Consider the following 17,293-nt stretch of genomic DNA (forward strand, 5'->3'; position numbering starts at 1 on the left):
TTCTGAATGATGACAATTGCTTGATTCTCAGATCTCAGGAGCACTGCTTCGACTTTCGACTGTAGCATGACGTTAACACATTCCTCTTACACAACCAGAATGGCTGCTTTTATAGAGACATTAATGGTGATTAGCTACAAAAGGCCTTTGATTGGCATCAACTGGCTGCTACTTTTATACTTAAATCCTGCAGGAGCTGCAAGGATGTAGGATTCACACACAAACTTAATTTTGGCCTCATTTTTTGTTTTAGATTTTCATTTTTATTAAGTTTTAATGTGAAAACTCTCATTTTTCATGACTGCGTGAAGAAAATGGGCTATTCATTTTATACAGTGAAGTTATACTGTATGCATGCACACATGTGAAGCTGCTTACTGTTGGTGGGAAAATACAGACCATTCCCTTTTTTGAGAAAAATATATTTTGACATGGGTTTTTTTTTTATTTTCAACACAGTTCAAGACCTTTGAGTCACTTCCTGTTCCTTTATATTTTGAAATCCTTTATATTCACAAGACCACAGTGTTAAAATGGTCTTGTGAAACAATTCTTCAGTTTTTCACTCAATTAATGATCTTTGTTTTAGAGGATGTTTTCTTTTTGTCCTGTTTCGGAGTCATTAATCAGTGCTATCAAATATTAGAACATGTCACTTTTCATCACCTGTAACATTTCTGAATATTGTAACTTAGCACAAAAAATATTTTAATTAAATTTGTAGAGATGCTATTATCAGTTCGAAGTGAAAATCTAAAACCTTTATAAGCAGTGTTCGGTGTCTTTAAAGATAGAAAACTGGAGAAATTGAGTTTGATTAAAACGTTGCAGGCAAAAAATTGCAGCAGAGAAACCGTTTCTGAAGGTGACCTTTATGACTGAAACAGTTAATCATCCATTGAAGGATATTTGAAAGCATTTTTATTCAGCTATTTTTGACTCCAGTAATAGTTTTTCAGCTTTTGCTTTTCTTTGAACAGATTATTTATAAACCTTTGTCTCTGCTGGTGAATCACTTGTATGGTTGCCTTTAAAAAATTAAGCTGAAAGAATGACTACAGGAAGACCACTTTAAGATTCAGTTGGACTCCTGGGAAACAAATGATTTCAAGAAGATGACTTGATTATTGACACATAAGAGGGTCATTGCAGTACCACTATTTCATCATTTCTATGTGCCGAAATGGATAACATAAAATAACAGCTGGATGTAAAGGAGTGACCAGGGTTATGTTGACATAATGGGAAAAATAGAAAAATTCAATTTAAAACTTGTCAGGAAGAGTTTTTCTGCGGTTGAGTTAACAAAAAATGACAAAAGGCATCTGGCTTACAAATCTAAGACGCCCATAATGCAGCGACAAATCTATTCCTTTTTTTTCACCACCAAAAGGTGAAAATCTAAAACCTTTATCTTTCTTACTTGTAGAGATTCTTCTACAGTTTTTCCTTCTACTCAATTTTACATTAATATGCGTGGAAACAGAAGGATGTGAACAGCCAGTTTCTCCCAGTGAAGGAGCTCCGTTTCCGTTAACCATAAAATTGCACAAATTGGAATTACGAAAATAAATTGGCTTAATGAAAATTCTGCACTTTAGAAAAACTCACATTTTTCCATAAAACGTTTGGGCTAGTATGAGGAAGTTTTTCATCTGTATAAAAGTGAATGTATTTCGCAAAACTGCAATGGAAACACTTTTTTTGCATAACCTGAGTCACGTGATCCACGACCGGATATTACTACTGGTGGAAACCACAAAGAAGACAACAGGAAGTAGCAGGAGGAAACTGTGACATGATCGTAAACAAATTGTATTTATTATTTAAATAAAACACCACAATTGCAAAATTGTTTTTCTTCAACAGTAGTGGAATATCCACAAGTTTTGCACACATTTGTAATGGAAGCGCAGACTGTCTGCTTAGCATAACTTTGGTATATTTGACAGCAATATTTGTTCTTCTGTTGGTCTGATTTTATGTTCTGATTTTTAGGTTTACATTAGCTGAAAGCCATAATCATCAGAATGATGACTTTGGACTGGAGGTTGGAATCTCCCACCAGAGCTCACTCACTTACATTCTGTGATCCTGTGACCTTAATTTTCCAAATAAAAAGTTACATTTAGTTTGAAATGAAAAGAGAACAATCGTGGTTTGCAAATGTTTCCCAAACTCCTAAATGGACTTTGTTTCAATTTCACAATTGGTCAAGACTGCAGTCATCCCTTTATCTAGCAGACTTTTTCCTTCCACCAAACTGTCCGAGAGTGACCTTTTGTGGCTAACTTGCTTTTTGTTGGCCAACTGTCAAGTCAACAGTTTAGGAAAGTAAAACACACATTCTTCAGGAAAAAATAAATTAATTCATCTTGTCATGTTTACGTTGTTAGACAAACTGAATTTTATGTTTTTGCTACAAGACAAAAACAGACAAATACACAAAATGTTTCACTTTTTAACTGAATTTTTAATGCAAATTAACATTTATTTACATAAATACAATAACATTTCTTTGTTGCTCGAATTCATTTAGATGCACCTGTTTCACTTCGCACCGCCAGGCTGCGCCACTGGGAGCGGCTGGACTCTCTCCCGCACTAACTGTTACTGCTGTGACGTCAGCAAGCCGCAAGTGAACGAAGGAACTAACGGAGGAGAGATCGAGCCCTGACCGGATCTACCGGGAGGCAGCAGAGCTACAGAGCGAGTCCCTGCAGCGCGCCCCGGAGGAGCCGAACGGAGGAAACGGTCCGCTGTGCGCCAGCCGCAGGAAGAAGCACCAAGCGATGCGAGCGCAGCCCGCCGCCGCCCAGTAACCAGCCGAACCAGCGCCGAGGAGACCCGAAGGGACGGAGGTTTCCACCGTCAGGAGAACGCCACGAAAATCGACACGAAGCCAGCTGCGGTGGCTCCACCGTGCTTGCTTTCTTTCTTTTGGATCACACCGACAGGATCGCCGATTTAATGCGCTAACGGAGCGTCTGTGCCCGGCTTGAGAGAGAGGGATCTGCCCAGAGAGAACCAGGGGATCGAAGGCAGAGCTCAGAAAAGGTGGAAATATTCACAATTCAAAGGATCTGCAGTCAGATTAGATTTTTCCCCCTCCTCTTTGATATAAACCCGCTGGTCTGGTGCGTTTTCGTTGCGTGGATCCTGGTACCAGTAACGCCATCAAGCTGTGTTCTCTAACCATGGGATGTACGCTGAGCGCAGAGGAGAGGGCGGCTCTGGACCGGAGCAAAGCCATCGAGAAGAACCTGAAGGAGGACGGGCTGACTGCGGCCAAAGATGTCAAACTGCTGCTGCTCGGTAAGGCCGGGGGCCGGGGAGCGGGGCCCGGGGGGCCGGGGAGCGGGCCAGCCTGGGCGGCGGAAGGTGTGGCGGTGATGGAGGGAACCGGGGGAGTAAAATTACAGCAGAAACACGACGCCTCAGAGAAAAGGGGAAAAATGAGAATTGAATTCATGGGCGTCATGAATTGTCATTTTTTCTAAAATACAACCAAATTTTTTTTTGGTCACATTTAATAAATGAGGGGGTTTAAATAATGGAAAAGGTGTGGCAGGTGGTAAAATGTTCCAAAAAGCAACAGAGAGGTGAGAGCTGCAGATGAAAAAAATGGCAGGTTGCAGCAGCAGGGTTTGCTCATCATTGATTCCTTTAATTGAGCGCAACCTTTGAAGATTTAATCTGTTTGTCAAACTAAGTCACAAGATGGAGAGTGGAGGAAGAAAATGAGGAGAAAAGGTGCTCCCACTTTCTCCATCCTTTTTATCTGCACCCCCTGCTGCTCAGCTCAAGCTCCCATTTCTTTCTCTGTTCCTCCCACTCCCTCCTCTGCCTCCCCTCTGTCTATCACACGCACACACACACACACACCCGCACACACACACTGTTTACACTGATTTCTTCTGTCTTTCTCCCTCAGGGGCTGGAGAGTCAGGGAAAAGCACCATCGTCAAACAAATGAAGTAAGTCCTCCATAATCAAGGTCCAGTAACTCTGTAAAGGTTCTCCTCATCCTTCCTCTCCCACTTTGCCTCCTTCTGTGTTTTTTTTTTTTTTTTTACCCGTGAATGTAAAATGTACAGTAGCGTCTTCAGTGAATCTGCAGGTCCATCCGTATCAACCTGCTCAAACTGACCCAGATCCACGGAGCTGTGAGCGGCACATGCTCGGGTGTGGATATGCAGAAATGCAGTTGGTTTGATCGTTAAACCCCAGAGAAAGCTCAGTGGGGGGGATCAGCTGCTGGAGGCAGCAGGGTGTTGTCATTGCTGTGCTAAGCCTCCAGTTTTTTTACTACTGCAAACTGGTTTTGCAATTTCAACGGCTGTTTTGTCTTTCTGCAGAGCTTTCTTCCTTTTCCGCTGCCTCTTGTCTTGTCTTGGTGGATGAAATGTTCAGTAAAGCAAACCCAGTGGCGTACAAAAGTATTCATGCCACATGAATTTTTCCACATTTAATAAATTTGCAACCACAAGCTTTAACAGAGTTTATTGGGAGTTATTGGGACATAATAGTAAAGTGGCAGGGAAATGGTTGTGTGCATTTGTATTCAAGTGTTAGATCTAGTGTGTTTCTTGCAGCCAATTGAAAGTAGAGCTGAAATGATTAATCAGTTTAGTATTTAGTATTTGATTAATTCTTAACTGGAGTATACAGACTCAAAAATGCTATTTTCTGAAAGAGTTACACAATTCAAGCAGTAAAAGAGCCAAAACTGTATCAAAAATGTATATATTTGGCATTAAGATGCAAAAGAAACCTTTCGTCTATAAATATGTTCTATCCTGAATGCCTCAGGTGGGAAAGTTTTAACTCAGGGGTGGGCAATCCTGGTCCTCGAGGGCCAGTGTCCTGCAACTCTTAGATGTCTCCCGGATCCAACACACTTGAATCCAATAGTTGAATCACCTCCTAAGTGCAGTCAAGTTCTCCAGAGTCCTGATAATGACCTCATTATTTGACTCAGGTGTGTTGAAGTAGAGATACATCTAAAAGTTGCCGGAGACTTTTAGGCCCTCCAGGCCTGGAGTTGCCCACCCCTGTATTTAGCTTCATCTGGTTCAAATTCTTTATTTAAAAGAAAAACAACAACAACCTCCTTTTAGACACCTTTTGTTATCCAATTAATAATAATAATAATAAAGTCAACAAATCAGCCGTACACTGTATTGATGCTAAGTCCAGTAGAAATGGCCAAGCTATTCACATGTCGATGTTAGAAATAGTTTTTAGCAGCAGATTCATCCTTTGCTACAAATGATCAAATGTAAACTAAAGGAATGCTGTGTATAAAATGTTTACTTTCTAAAAAGGAATTTAATTGTTTATTTGCATCTCTTAATGTAATTTAAATATTGTATAGGAAGGCTTAAATAGTTAAATAAAAAAATCTGCAGAATGTGCCAATTTCTTTTTACCTGATGAATCAACAGAATAATCAATTACTCTGGTAGTTGTTAGGTTCAGCCCTAATTGCAAGTGTGACTTTCAACAGTGGTGTTGAATTCTTCAACATAGACCCGATTATTTTTAATGTTTTTCATGAGAACAGATTCTCTCCCGAAATTAAGGAAATCGGGGCCAATTTATCAGTTCAAACCCATCAAAACATCAAAGTCTGTTCCTGTGTTGTGGCAAAATGTGAACAAGTTTATTGTGTGTGAACATATTTATTCAGCACTACAGTAGTTGTTTGTTTCCCAACATGCATGATGTGTTCAGCCTCTGAAGGTTTTCAGATCTTCATTCCAGTATCACATGCTGCTGGTTTACAGGGCTTGCTGGTGTTGCTAAATTTAAAAAGAAACAGAGGCTTTTGCTTTGTGTTTGAAGCACATCTCTGATGAATAACTGAAAGATTTCAGTGAGCTAAAGAGAAGATGGAGTCCAGGGAAAAAGCTGCCCTGAAGAACTTGTGGATCCAGGTCTCCTGCTCTGAGGTCCTGTGACTTTCCTCCACTTCCTCCTCTGAATGCTGCCTCCTGATTGGTCCGCAGGCGCAGAGGAACAGTTGCTAGCCTTCCTGCAGTTTGGTTGCAGTTTAAAAATGTTACAAATTTTGACAGAGCTGCAGTTTTCATGCTCTGCGGCTTAGAAGAAGAAGGAAGCCCCAGCTTCCCTCCGTGTTTAGCAAACTGATTATCCGGACCGGTTCTGCAGAATAAACCTAAACACATTTGCTGACATGGTGTAAGTTAGCAGAGGAAAGTGGTTCAGATGAGGCTTACATGTTTTCTAAAGGAAATGAGATCCAGGTTGATTTAGATTAGTAGTGTCTGATGTAATGCATTATTATAATTGCAGCTTTTCTGCAGCCTCATAGGTGGCGATCATGTGCTGGTCTGTCAAAGGACAGAAGAAGAATCCAACTTCGTCTTTTAGCGGATATAAGCACAAACCTCTTTGCTCTTTATTTCTTCAGAACCAATGATCTTATTGTTCCTCTTGGTCTGCTTGAGGTTTGATTATAATTTCCTTTATTAGTTGTTGGGCTCCTTCCTTTAACAAATCAGGAATTTCTGCATTAAATTTGTCTTTTTCAGATGTTTTTTTTCCAGACATTGTGCCTTATATTTTCCAGGATATATGATGTGCTTTTTTGTCTGATTTCCATTTAATTGACAGATTTTATTCTTTTTAGCCACATAACAACTTGAGTTTAACATTCTATCCTTCTGTATTTAGATTTTTGTTAGACAATGATGGAAAACCTTTAGACAAATCACATTTCACCAAAAGGAATAATTTAGTTTATGTCAGCGAGGCTGATACAATATTATTAATATGTGACATTAGTATATTGCTGAATATTGCAGTAAATATATTAACTGAAACAAGTATATTAACTTTCTTTTAATTTACATCATCATGGTGCCTAAACTACTTTCTCTAAATTTTAGGATTTAATTAAAAAAATCTCTGCTGATCCAAAAGGGAAACTAAATATTGTTGTAACTGAAATCATCCAAATATCTTCAAATAGTCGTTTTGAGTAGTGATGCTCTGGGAAGGATTTCCTGTAGCAGTCAGGCTTACAACCAGTCTGAAGAAGCCTCTGACTGAAAACTGATGCTGTCTCATGACAAGCTAACAGCTCAGAAATGGAGCTTATGCCAAAAAAAGATGAGAGGTGCTGAAAACAGCCACTGCCAAGTCAGACGCCACCTCCAGTTTGTTGGTTCGTGGAGCATACAGATAACAAAACCAAACTACGCTGAGGGTAAATCTGGGGAATTCTTTCCATTCAATGTTATTAAAGTCATAAGAAAGAAATCCAGATCCAATCTGAGTCAGAACAGGTTTGGACTTTTGGGAGCTACTTGCTTGGAAATAAAAACCTGTTTCTTTTTCTGGCTGCTCAGGTTTTCTCTGACTGAATCTGTAATAACTGAATTTTTCCGCACTGATCCGGGGTCAGTTCTGATTTAAAATCCAACCCCAGTGCTGCTGGTTTCCTCCTGCAGACACTGAACCTTCATCTGCTTGAGTGGCTTCATTAAAGCTGCCTGGTAATTATGTCTCCTATGGTATCATGATGTACTTAATGATGTTTCTGTTGGGACTCACCTTTGCTACTTAGCAGAGATCTTCCTACATCTGTGACATGTTTTTCCTTTCCCAGTGTTTTCATAGCTATCAGTCCAGTAATCTCATAATAAACCAACGGGGTTTACTGGAGTTTCTGCTAAAAGCCAGACACACATTTAGCTGCTGAAACAGATGTATCAGATATAAACATAAATACAATAAGTATTATAGAACATTCAAATAACGATGTTGAACTTAAATTGGTGCTTTAGGTTTGTGGTCTTTCAAGGACAGATATAATTTCAAATGAAGTTAGCTCTTCAGTATTAGCTTCTGCTAGTTAGCGTGTTGGTGTAGTGCTTAAATGTTAGAGGAACTAATGTTTATTTTTGTTTGTTTCTAATGGTTTTTTGACCTTTAACCTCTTGGACACTGTCCAGAGTGTAAACTGTGGGCATCTACTGCAGTGAGACTCCATCTAACAGGCTGATTATATTATTACGTTTGAAAGCATCAATTCATAACAGCTGGAAATTGAGATAAAAGGAAGTTGGCTGAAGAAAATTGATTAATGGTTTGATTTGTTTTTTTCATTTACTTACGTCTAAATTAATTTTTTTTTCTCTCAACGATATTTAATCATAGGTGCTTGAGAGGGAAGACATTACCATTATTGATGGGGAATTATGCCATTATTCTCAGCACCTTGGCTGTGTGTGTGTGTGTGTGTGTGTGTGTGTGTGTGTGTGTGTGTGTGTGTGTGTGTGTGTGTGTGTGTGTGCGTGTGTGTGTGTGTGAAGAAACCACCCACGTCAGTGGATTAGATTTAAATTTAACGGTAACATTTAAATTTAACGGCTGTGACACACAGCTGTGTGTCTGATCCCAGTGAGTGGATGTGAGTAGAGCGTTACCACCTTACAAAAACCGTGTCCATCAAGTTGGTTTTAACGGAGTTGATTATGTTTTTAGGTAATAGATTCTTAAATGCTTTTGGCTGTGAGCTGATGTTGTCTCTGTACAGATTCATGTTTAATGAGACGATCCTCTCAGGATCACAGTAGCTCATTAAAGGGCCGTTATTATGTGAAATAAACTTTTTTGAGCTTTACATCATGTTATGATGTTATTCAATCATCAAAAATATTGAATAACATAATCTAAGCAACCTAGAGTGTTGTTTAGATTATTTCATGCATATTTGAGAAATCCTTTAATCTCCATGACAACCATTCAGCTGTGCAAAACACCTGATTGGACCTAGCTCCGCCTTTGAGACGCAGCTACTTATCAGAGCTGCAGTTTGTAAGCTTCACAGAGAAGCCTTCTCCTACGACTCCCCCACTCAGCTCCTACAGACTAGCCAGCACCAACCAATTACTACAGAAAATGGATGAATGGATGCTTTAAATGCTGTACAGATCTTGCTTAATAAGACGATTCTCAATAGGAAGAGCTGCCATCATCTCATCACACAGTGACCAACTCTAAAGCTGAACTTCAGAGATGTGGAGGTTTTCTGCAGGTGCATATTGATGATGCGGCTGCGTCTGTGTTTGGACACATGATCTGTCAGAGACGTGATAATTGGACGAGTGACCAAAGGGACCGGGTCATGTGTGAACAGCCAATCTGCAAGCAGGAAACACCATCTGTGTTTGGAGCCTGTGTGTGTTCAGACGTGTTCAATGGCTTTCTCACACCCGAGCTGCCAAACTGACCTCTCCAGCAGCGATCAGTGTGTGTGCGTGTGTGTGTGTGTGTGCTGAGGAGACTAGATTAATAAGAGCAAACGAGCAGAAGTGAGGAAGCCATTTTCAGGTGCAGCCACGACGATTGGAAGAAATGCTAGTTTTTGCAGTTCTTTCTAATTCTGGTCTGAAATGTTTATATTGTAACTTTAAATCCCGAGCTGCAGGGGCTGGTTCTGTTTGATGTAACTCCAGACACTGGAGGAAGAGCATCAGGAAATCCAGAGATGAATTATTCCTGCTTCACTTGTCCAGAAAATTTAAGGATTTCTTTTAAAGTCTGCCTCATTAGCTGGCAGGATTTATCACAATATAAAACTCAATTTGGTCTTAAAAGATATTTAATTCTTCTGATAGGCATCATATATTTGGAATGCACTAAATAAAGAAAATAATTGACAATAGCTATATTAATACAGTTAATTCATTCATAAATTAAAAAATTTAAGTGTTAAACGTAAAAAAAAAAAAGATCAAGGGCACCATTTTGTTAATTTTTAGGATTTTTGTTCCCCCAAACTGTTCCCAGCTCTATACGGACACTTGGTTCAGACAACAAGATCTTGTAATTGAACACTGTTACCACGGCAACTGTTTTGATGAGTGAGTCTCTGAAGATTTGAATGCAGGTGAGCCAAATTATCCTTATAGATTAAAGCCAGAGCCAGACTGGGTGTAGATGCTGAACTGTAACATTACAAATAGAAGTGGTTCTAATACCGAGTCCTGAGGGACACCATTAGTAATGACTTTTTGTTTTCTTTATATGAAAATACTTAAAAAGCAAAATTGGCTGTCCATACATACACATGCTGTTCCCTTTATCTTTAATTGTATTACTTTTGAAGTTTATGTATTTATAGTTGATGATGAACCAGAGTTTGATTCTAACAGTAAGAGACTTGGAAGTGAAACCATCTGCCTGCACGCGCTGTTTTCACAAGAACGATCATTATCACACTAGTCAACCAGAAAACCCAATACTGTTGAGTCTCTGTTTCAGCATTGTGTGCAGCGTCAAATGCTTTCAACAAATCAGTGAAAAGAACTGCAACACATTGGCTTTTGCTCAGTGTTTCAGTGATGTCAGTCAGTTTAGTTTCCACACCACGACCCTCTTGATTTTGGCGGCAGACTAGATTTCGAAACAACCAAACGTGTTTTTTTTGTAACCACATGAAAAGAGGCGTCTTCCAGCCAGCAGAGCACAGCAGCAAACTGGGCAGGGCAGATCTGTGTTTCTCTGTTTCACACAGACACAGAAACTTTATCCCCCTCTACTTTGTTAGTGTCTTATTTAAAGAACTTTACACTTTAGGACTGTATGTATTAGTGGTTTTGATACCAGAACAATTTTTTAAATTTGGTAAATCTCGATATTAGTAAGTGGACCTAGTTAAACTAGTAAGTTTAACTGGTAGCCTAGTTAAACTGGTGCTAACTAGTTTAAAAATGTTTTTCTGGTGTTGGGGATCTGACCTTGGAGAAAATAACAGTTGGAAATCTTTTTTAAAAAATTTAAGTTGTTCTAAGTTGTTAGAAGAGAACCAAACGATCTCCTGTAACAGTCAGTCCTGCAACGAATCAGAAGCGGCCTCTGACTGAAGACTTTCTGTGTGGTTTGAAAGCTTCCATGAAGCCTCATTTCCAACTACTTTTTTGATTTGGAGTCGTAGTTCAGGTATTATTTTAGCTTTTCAGATGTTAATCAGCTGCTCCCAGTTGGAAACAGTACCTTGTTGGCATGGTTACAAATCATAGTCACTGTCCAAAAGTAAAATACGTGAAATCCTTTAGCTGCATAGCCTCCAAAACCAGAGGAAGTCATTGTCCTAACACGCAAAGCTTCAACCAAAAAAGAAAAGTCTAAAAATCTCCAATATACTGCCAACAATTATGGAGTTAAGATTGAAAAAACAATTTGGCAAATATAATGGCTAAAACTCAGCAATATGAAGACGAGTTGATAATAAGGTTATGTTTATATGGAAGCTGATTCTTATTTGCAGCTGTTTTGATCAGTGACATCACATATAAACTGTTTATTTCGGCTGCTGGAGGGAACTCAGGCTGAACATTTGAAGCTGAATGGACGACCATCAAATGTCACCAGATGTTTCGAGCGGCCATTTTGGTAAATGTCACAAAGCAGCTGTTTGGTCATGAATTTATATATTTTTTTAAAATATGTAGCTGCAAAAGTCAAAGGGTCGGGCTGATGGCTGCAAAAGAGAGATGCATGGAAAAACATAATTGAATTAGTGGAGCTAATGTCATTACCAAGCCCTTATGAAGAGCACCACCCATACATTTAACTGAATTCACTTAATTCTTTGGATGCTGGCTGGTGAAAACATGAAATGATTGTCAGTCTGCAGAGTTCATGAGATGTTCATGAAAAGGCATCAACTCATTTCGTACTTCTTCTTGTTCTTTTCCCTCTTTGGTTTCTTCTGGTCGTCACAAGAGTCATCCATGACCTCTTTTTCTGTTTATTAAAACCCAAAGGCAGCTCCTCTTTCAATCATTAACTGTCTTCAACCCACATAAAGCAATATAAACAGAGGATGTCATACCATAAACACAGTTTATAGTCCTGGAATGGCTGCAGCAGGGGATGTGTCCTCTCCAGCTAATGACTTCTAAATGCTTGGATTGTTGGGAACATTTCACTAAATATGCACCAGTATTTGTTTACTGGAAAAAAAAAATCGGAAGTTGTCCCAGCAGAAATCTGTCAATCATTTACATCCTTGTAGCCGATGGTAGGTAATGAGTAGGATTATTATTTTTCATTTGTTTATTGAGGTTGGGATTCCAATAAATGTGCATAAAAAGCCCCAAATTCGGAGTATTGCAAACTTGTTTTGGCTTTTTAAGGCATGTTAGCTTTCAGAACTGCTTTCATTTGTCATAAAAAGATTCAAGAAGGAGTGCAAAACATTCCTGTAAAGGTTTTGGTCCATTTGGACAAAGTTGTTGCAGATTTGTCAGCTGCACATATGTGGACTTCCTGTTTCCCTACATTACAAAGGCGCTCTGTTGGACTGAGATCTGACTGCAGAGGGACTCATTTTTATAAAAGTTTTAAGATGTCTGCTTTGTGACATGGTGCATTGAAGTAGCCATTAAAAGATCAGCACCCAATAGGATGGACATTGTCGACTTCTTTGGTTTTGAGCAATAATTATAATAATAATAATAATTGATCTCCCATACCATTACACAGACACCACCGGCCTGAAACAGTAAAATGTTTCAGACAGTAACAGTTTTCATCTAAAACATATCAAACACATACACACACCAAACTTTTGCTTTTGAGGGAAATTGTTCCAAGTCTTTTCTGCTCAAAGAAACCAATGTTAGTGCTAAAACTTTCTCAGCTTATGAAGAGTCATGGAGACTTTGACATGGCTGTTGCAGGCTATAGTTCAGTTTGAACAGAGTTTAAAGGACTTTGTTTAAAGGAGATGGAATTTGTAAAACTGATGTTACTTGGAGTGTATGAATTATTTCAGAGGAAGCCTGAGACTTCTCCAGGCTGATTAAAGACAGCTGCTTAATAAGCTCACTTAATAATAAAGTTAACCAGCAGTGACGTACATTCATCTAATTATTTTGATTAGACTTTCTCAGCAGTGAAAACCACAAACCTTTGCCCCATCTTGCCTTATGATCTAAGTAAAGATGTCAAATTAAGCCCCCCCTTTTTTTTCTGCGTCTTTCTCTCTCCGTGTGTTTGGGCCTCGCTGACATGATTGGAGGCGATCGGCTGAAGGGAGAACAAACGCTGTCCGTCCCTCGCGGCTGCGCAGCTTCCCACAGGCTGTTCCCACCGTGTGTGTGCGGCTTTTCTCCCTACAGCAGGAGATAATTAGGTTTAAGCCTCGGAACAGGAGAATAAAACGAGGGAAGGGGGGGGAACATGGAGGAGAAAAAGGTGGTGGTTTTCATGCTGAGTGGCAAAGGGGGCGGATATAGCTGGAGGGAGAGAAAGGGAGAATTTAATGAAAGAAAATAAATGTTTAGAGCACAGAGGTGGATTAAAACAAGTAAAGTTCTGCTGTATTATTCTCTCCTCGAAGTTTGGAGTAGCAACAGATACAGGGATGAAGACAGAGGAGTGATATGATTGTAAAAAGGGGGAGAGTAGGACAGGAAAATTGATTTTTTTTTCTTTCAGATTCTGGTGAAGTGATGTGGAAGTGTGAAAGAGGCTGGCAGGGGGAAAAAAAAGAGGAACTAGAGACGTTCTGAGCTAAGAGAGGCCGGCGGGTGGAAGAACATGTTCTCACTTATTAAGCAAGCTGGAGAAGGTGCCAAAGAGGGCTGATAGGACCGGGAGCAAAGGGCGCTCTGCTCCTGGACTCCAGACTGGAATCGGCGATAATTATTAGCCTCCTTTTTCAGAGATGAATCAGAAAACAGAGGGAGTGCTTGTGTTGGGCACTGAACAGGCAATTTACTGGATTGCCTGTTCTGAGTCACTCTATCAACCTTATCCTTGTAAATCATTGGCTAAAGGTATCTATTAATCTGCTCAGTATTGCAGTGATGTGATTGGCTGCCCTGTTTAGATTAAAAAAAAAAAAAAAACTTAATTCTGGCAAAGTTTTTTGACTTAGACTTTATGTGGTTGCTTTTTATTCTTTTTAACTGTATGATTTTGGGACATTTTTTTTTCCACGTGTGACTGGAGAAAAATCTGATTCATTAACTTGTTGATATAATAAACACACTTCCTCAGTGACTGTAATGGACTGTGGGCATGTGGTGATATGGTAATATAAAGCTGTCTGTCATCAGTATAAATATTCTAAAAGAGACCAATAATAAGCCATGATGAAACTTGAGAGGTGGGGGCTTTGAAAGGAACAAAGACTGACCCGAAACTGGAGCCCCGAGGAGCCTCACATGTGATTTCTTTTTTGTAGTGACACGGAAATATAAAGTTGCGTGTCGTCAATATAAGTATTCTTAAAGAGACTAGTAATCTGCTATGATCAGACTTGAGAGGTGAGGTTTGTAATGAATAAAAAGTGACCAGAGCCCTGAGGCTCACATGTGATTTTTGTTCAATCAGGTTTATACATAGCCAAATAACACAAAGTAGTTCTTGTCGACCAAAAGACTTTGAACTAATGAAGTAAAGTACAATGTACATTGACACCAAAGCTTGTTATTTTAAAACTCACCGATTATAGATAATTAATTCCTCATACTGGAAAAATAAACTTAGTAGTTTACTGTGGTGAGCTTGACGGAGGGGACAGAGAGTCCTGAGAACGTTTTTACTGGGACCTGAGCTGCATGAATATTATATCTACTGTTCCTCTGTCCACTCTGTTTCATTTTTTAGTCTGTTTTCACTGTAAACCATCTCTGGCTCTGTTTGTGTCTGCTCAGCACGATGCCTGTGTGTGTGGTCTGCGCTCTAATCAGTGCTTCTTATGAAAAACAAAGCTCCTTTGTTGCACCAACGTGTGGTAGGTTGGTGTGTATGTACGCCTTTACACACTTTTAGGAGTGTGTGTGCTCCGTCTTCTCTCTGTGCTTCTGTTCATGTGTTGGTGTGACTGTGAGTGTTTATTTCTGTGTCAGACCTATTTGGCAGATTTGATGTTGGTTCAGAGAGCTGAAAGACAAAGGAATCCTTTTACTGTGACCCAACTCAGCTGATCTGATCTGAAGTCAGCTGACGGTGGCTGTGGCTCGGTTTGTAGCTGCAGGAAGGGAGGTTTGGATCACACCTCAGTCAGAACAGAAGTACCAGTACATTTAAGCTGTACTGTGCATTAGGCAGTCTTAAAGGCACTTTATGTTCAGATGCATGATGGAGACTGGACTTCTTGATATTTCTTTAAAAAATGTATGGCCTGGTATTTGCAGGGGTCTGAATCACAGTCGAACACGATTAGCTAAAATCTTTGAGAACGTGGTCTCCCTTCAAAAAAAAATTATGTACAACTACAGCCAATTTTAAATGTCATATTTTCATTAGCTGTAAGTGGAAAATGATACAAAAAGTTAACAAAAAAATGTAATAAAAAGTTACAAGCCATTGAGGAATGTACAAACATACAAAAGCTTTTGTCCTGTTACAACCAGAAGCATCAATATATTTTTTGAAGATTTTATGTGATAGACTAACACAAACTAGTTTTTATTTTTATTTTTTAGGTTTTCTAGATAAAAACATGAGAAGTGTGGTGTGTATTTGGATAAATCCCCCTTCACCCTAGAGCTCCAAATTAAAATCCAGTTTGCTTTCAGAAGTAACTTAATTTGCACATTGACTCCACCTGTGGACGGACAAAAATGTATCTGCAAAGCTGGTAGAGATATCTAAAGGGTCTTGCAGCTGCAATTGCAAGGAAAACTGATTGTACACTGCTAAAAATATGCCACACTTTTGTGATTTTTATATTAAAACAATTTGAAAACCATATTTTCCCCCCTCTTTACAGTTGTGCCGTACTTTGTGTTGGTAATTCCCTGATTGATGGACATTCTCCCCTTTATTGTGATTGGAAGGAATTATTGACTTAAAATACACTCCTACATCTTGTTGAACAGTTACTTGTAAGTTAGTTTTGTCTTAAATATTTGCAGCAGAAACTAGAAAGGAACACTTGGTGAGGCTCTCTGTTTTGTGGTGTAAATGAGTGATTCAGTGAGTTTTTAAGAGCCTGAGTTGGTTAAAGCAATTAAAATCTTTCTCTTGAGAATTTTTCCTCTGGTTTTGAAAAATAAAAGCTTGGGCGGGAACCATTGCAAGGTTTACTGCAGGTTGGGCACAGCAGCTTTAGAAGACCAGGATGTGCCTTTATGAAGAAGGTCAGATTCATCCTGATTAGAGATTTTCTAAGAATCCAAACAAAAGACGGGGAATAATTTCAATAAATTTCTTGTTTTATAGTGATTCTAAAGCGATCGCTGGAATGACGTGTCTAAAGACTGGTTTCTGCTCATTTCCTTCCAAGTAATTTATTAATATTGAATCATGAGAGGACAGGAAATGTGAATAATTAAATTTTGACATTAGCTCTGAGGTGATCTGATTAAAGCTGTGTCCCTGTTTTTCCCCTCCCTCCGTCTTATTACGCCAGTCACTCCCCATCTGGATAGCCGATCTTCGAGTCATTCAAAGCACCTCCAACAAAGCACATGATGCTGGCTGTAATGCTGATCATATCAACATTTCCTGGAGCAGCCACTTCCTGTAATTCTACTGACTATTGAAAATGCAGAAGTGTTCCTTTATGTCACCGTCACTGTTTGGTAATCACTCAGTAAAAACCTCCAGAGGGCATTCTCCTTTCAGTCCGATTGGATCTTTCTTGGCTGACATATTTACGCAGCGTGTTTCTTTGTAGCGTTCTGCCAGCAGAAACTGCAGGACATTTGTTTGTTTGCAGGACTTCAGAAATAATAGGATCTGTGTGGAGCATATGATGCGAAAACTGTTAGAGGGGTATTAAAAAGCACAGTTAGAATCGGATATTTGAGATAAAGCCAAATTATGCAGTGTGCAGCTGGCAGATAAACTGAATTTGCTGCAGAGACACTTCCCTTTCTTTCTTTGCATTCAGTATGCGGACTCCAGCATAGCTTGGTTTTTATGATTTATTAGAAAGGCTCCTGCTTCTAATTCATTTTTAATATACATGTAAAAATGTTCTGAATTTCTGCACAGACCCAGCCTTTTTTTTGCCTGATTTTATCGGATCATGCTGTGTGAATAAAGTCGGGATTTGATTTGAGCAAAGCAAATTCCCCTAACCTGCTTTGATAGGGAATCTGAGTGAACACATAATAGGACAGAGTCTCCTTTAAGTCTCATCTCTGCTGCCTTGGAAGAGAAACAGAAAAAAGATGCAGATAAAGTCAGATTTGTTGGTATCTTGGATGTTTAGGGTACAGCAAGAGTTTAGAAGGAATGTTGTCTACAGGCTGCAGAAAGCAGAACAAAAGCTGGCAAAATGAGGCCACATTCA

The 17,293-nt window shown here is 39.3% G+C and overlaps 1 protein-coding gene across 2 annotated transcripts in view; it reads left to right on the forward strand.

Annotated features, from left to right (window-relative positions):
* Positions 1-2,606: 2,606 nt before the first annotated feature.
* The window catches only part of LOC114152855 (guanine nucleotide-binding protein G(o) subunit alpha), a 110,920-nt gene continuing 96,233 nt past the window's right edge, over positions 2,607-17,293 (forward strand). Inside the window, exons 1-2 of one of the 2 annotated variants that reach the window (XM_028030960.1) lie at positions 2,607-3,315; positions 3,935-3,977. In XM_028030960.1, the coding sequence (XP_027886761.1) occupies positions 3,198-3,315; positions 3,935-3,977 (161 nt within the window). In that variant the 5' untranslated portion in view covers positions 2,607-3,197. The remainder of the gene's footprint in view (positions 3,316-3,934; positions 3,978-17,293) is intronic. The other variant, XM_028030951.1, reaches the window with a different exon arrangement.

Source organism: Xiphophorus couchianus, chromosome 2 (genome assembly GCF_001444195.1).
Source record: "Xiphophorus couchianus chromosome 2, X_couchianus-1.0, whole genome shotgun sequence".
NCBI classification, from domain to species: domain Eukaryota; kingdom Metazoa; phylum Chordata; class Actinopteri; order Cyprinodontiformes; family Poeciliidae; genus Xiphophorus; species Xiphophorus couchianus.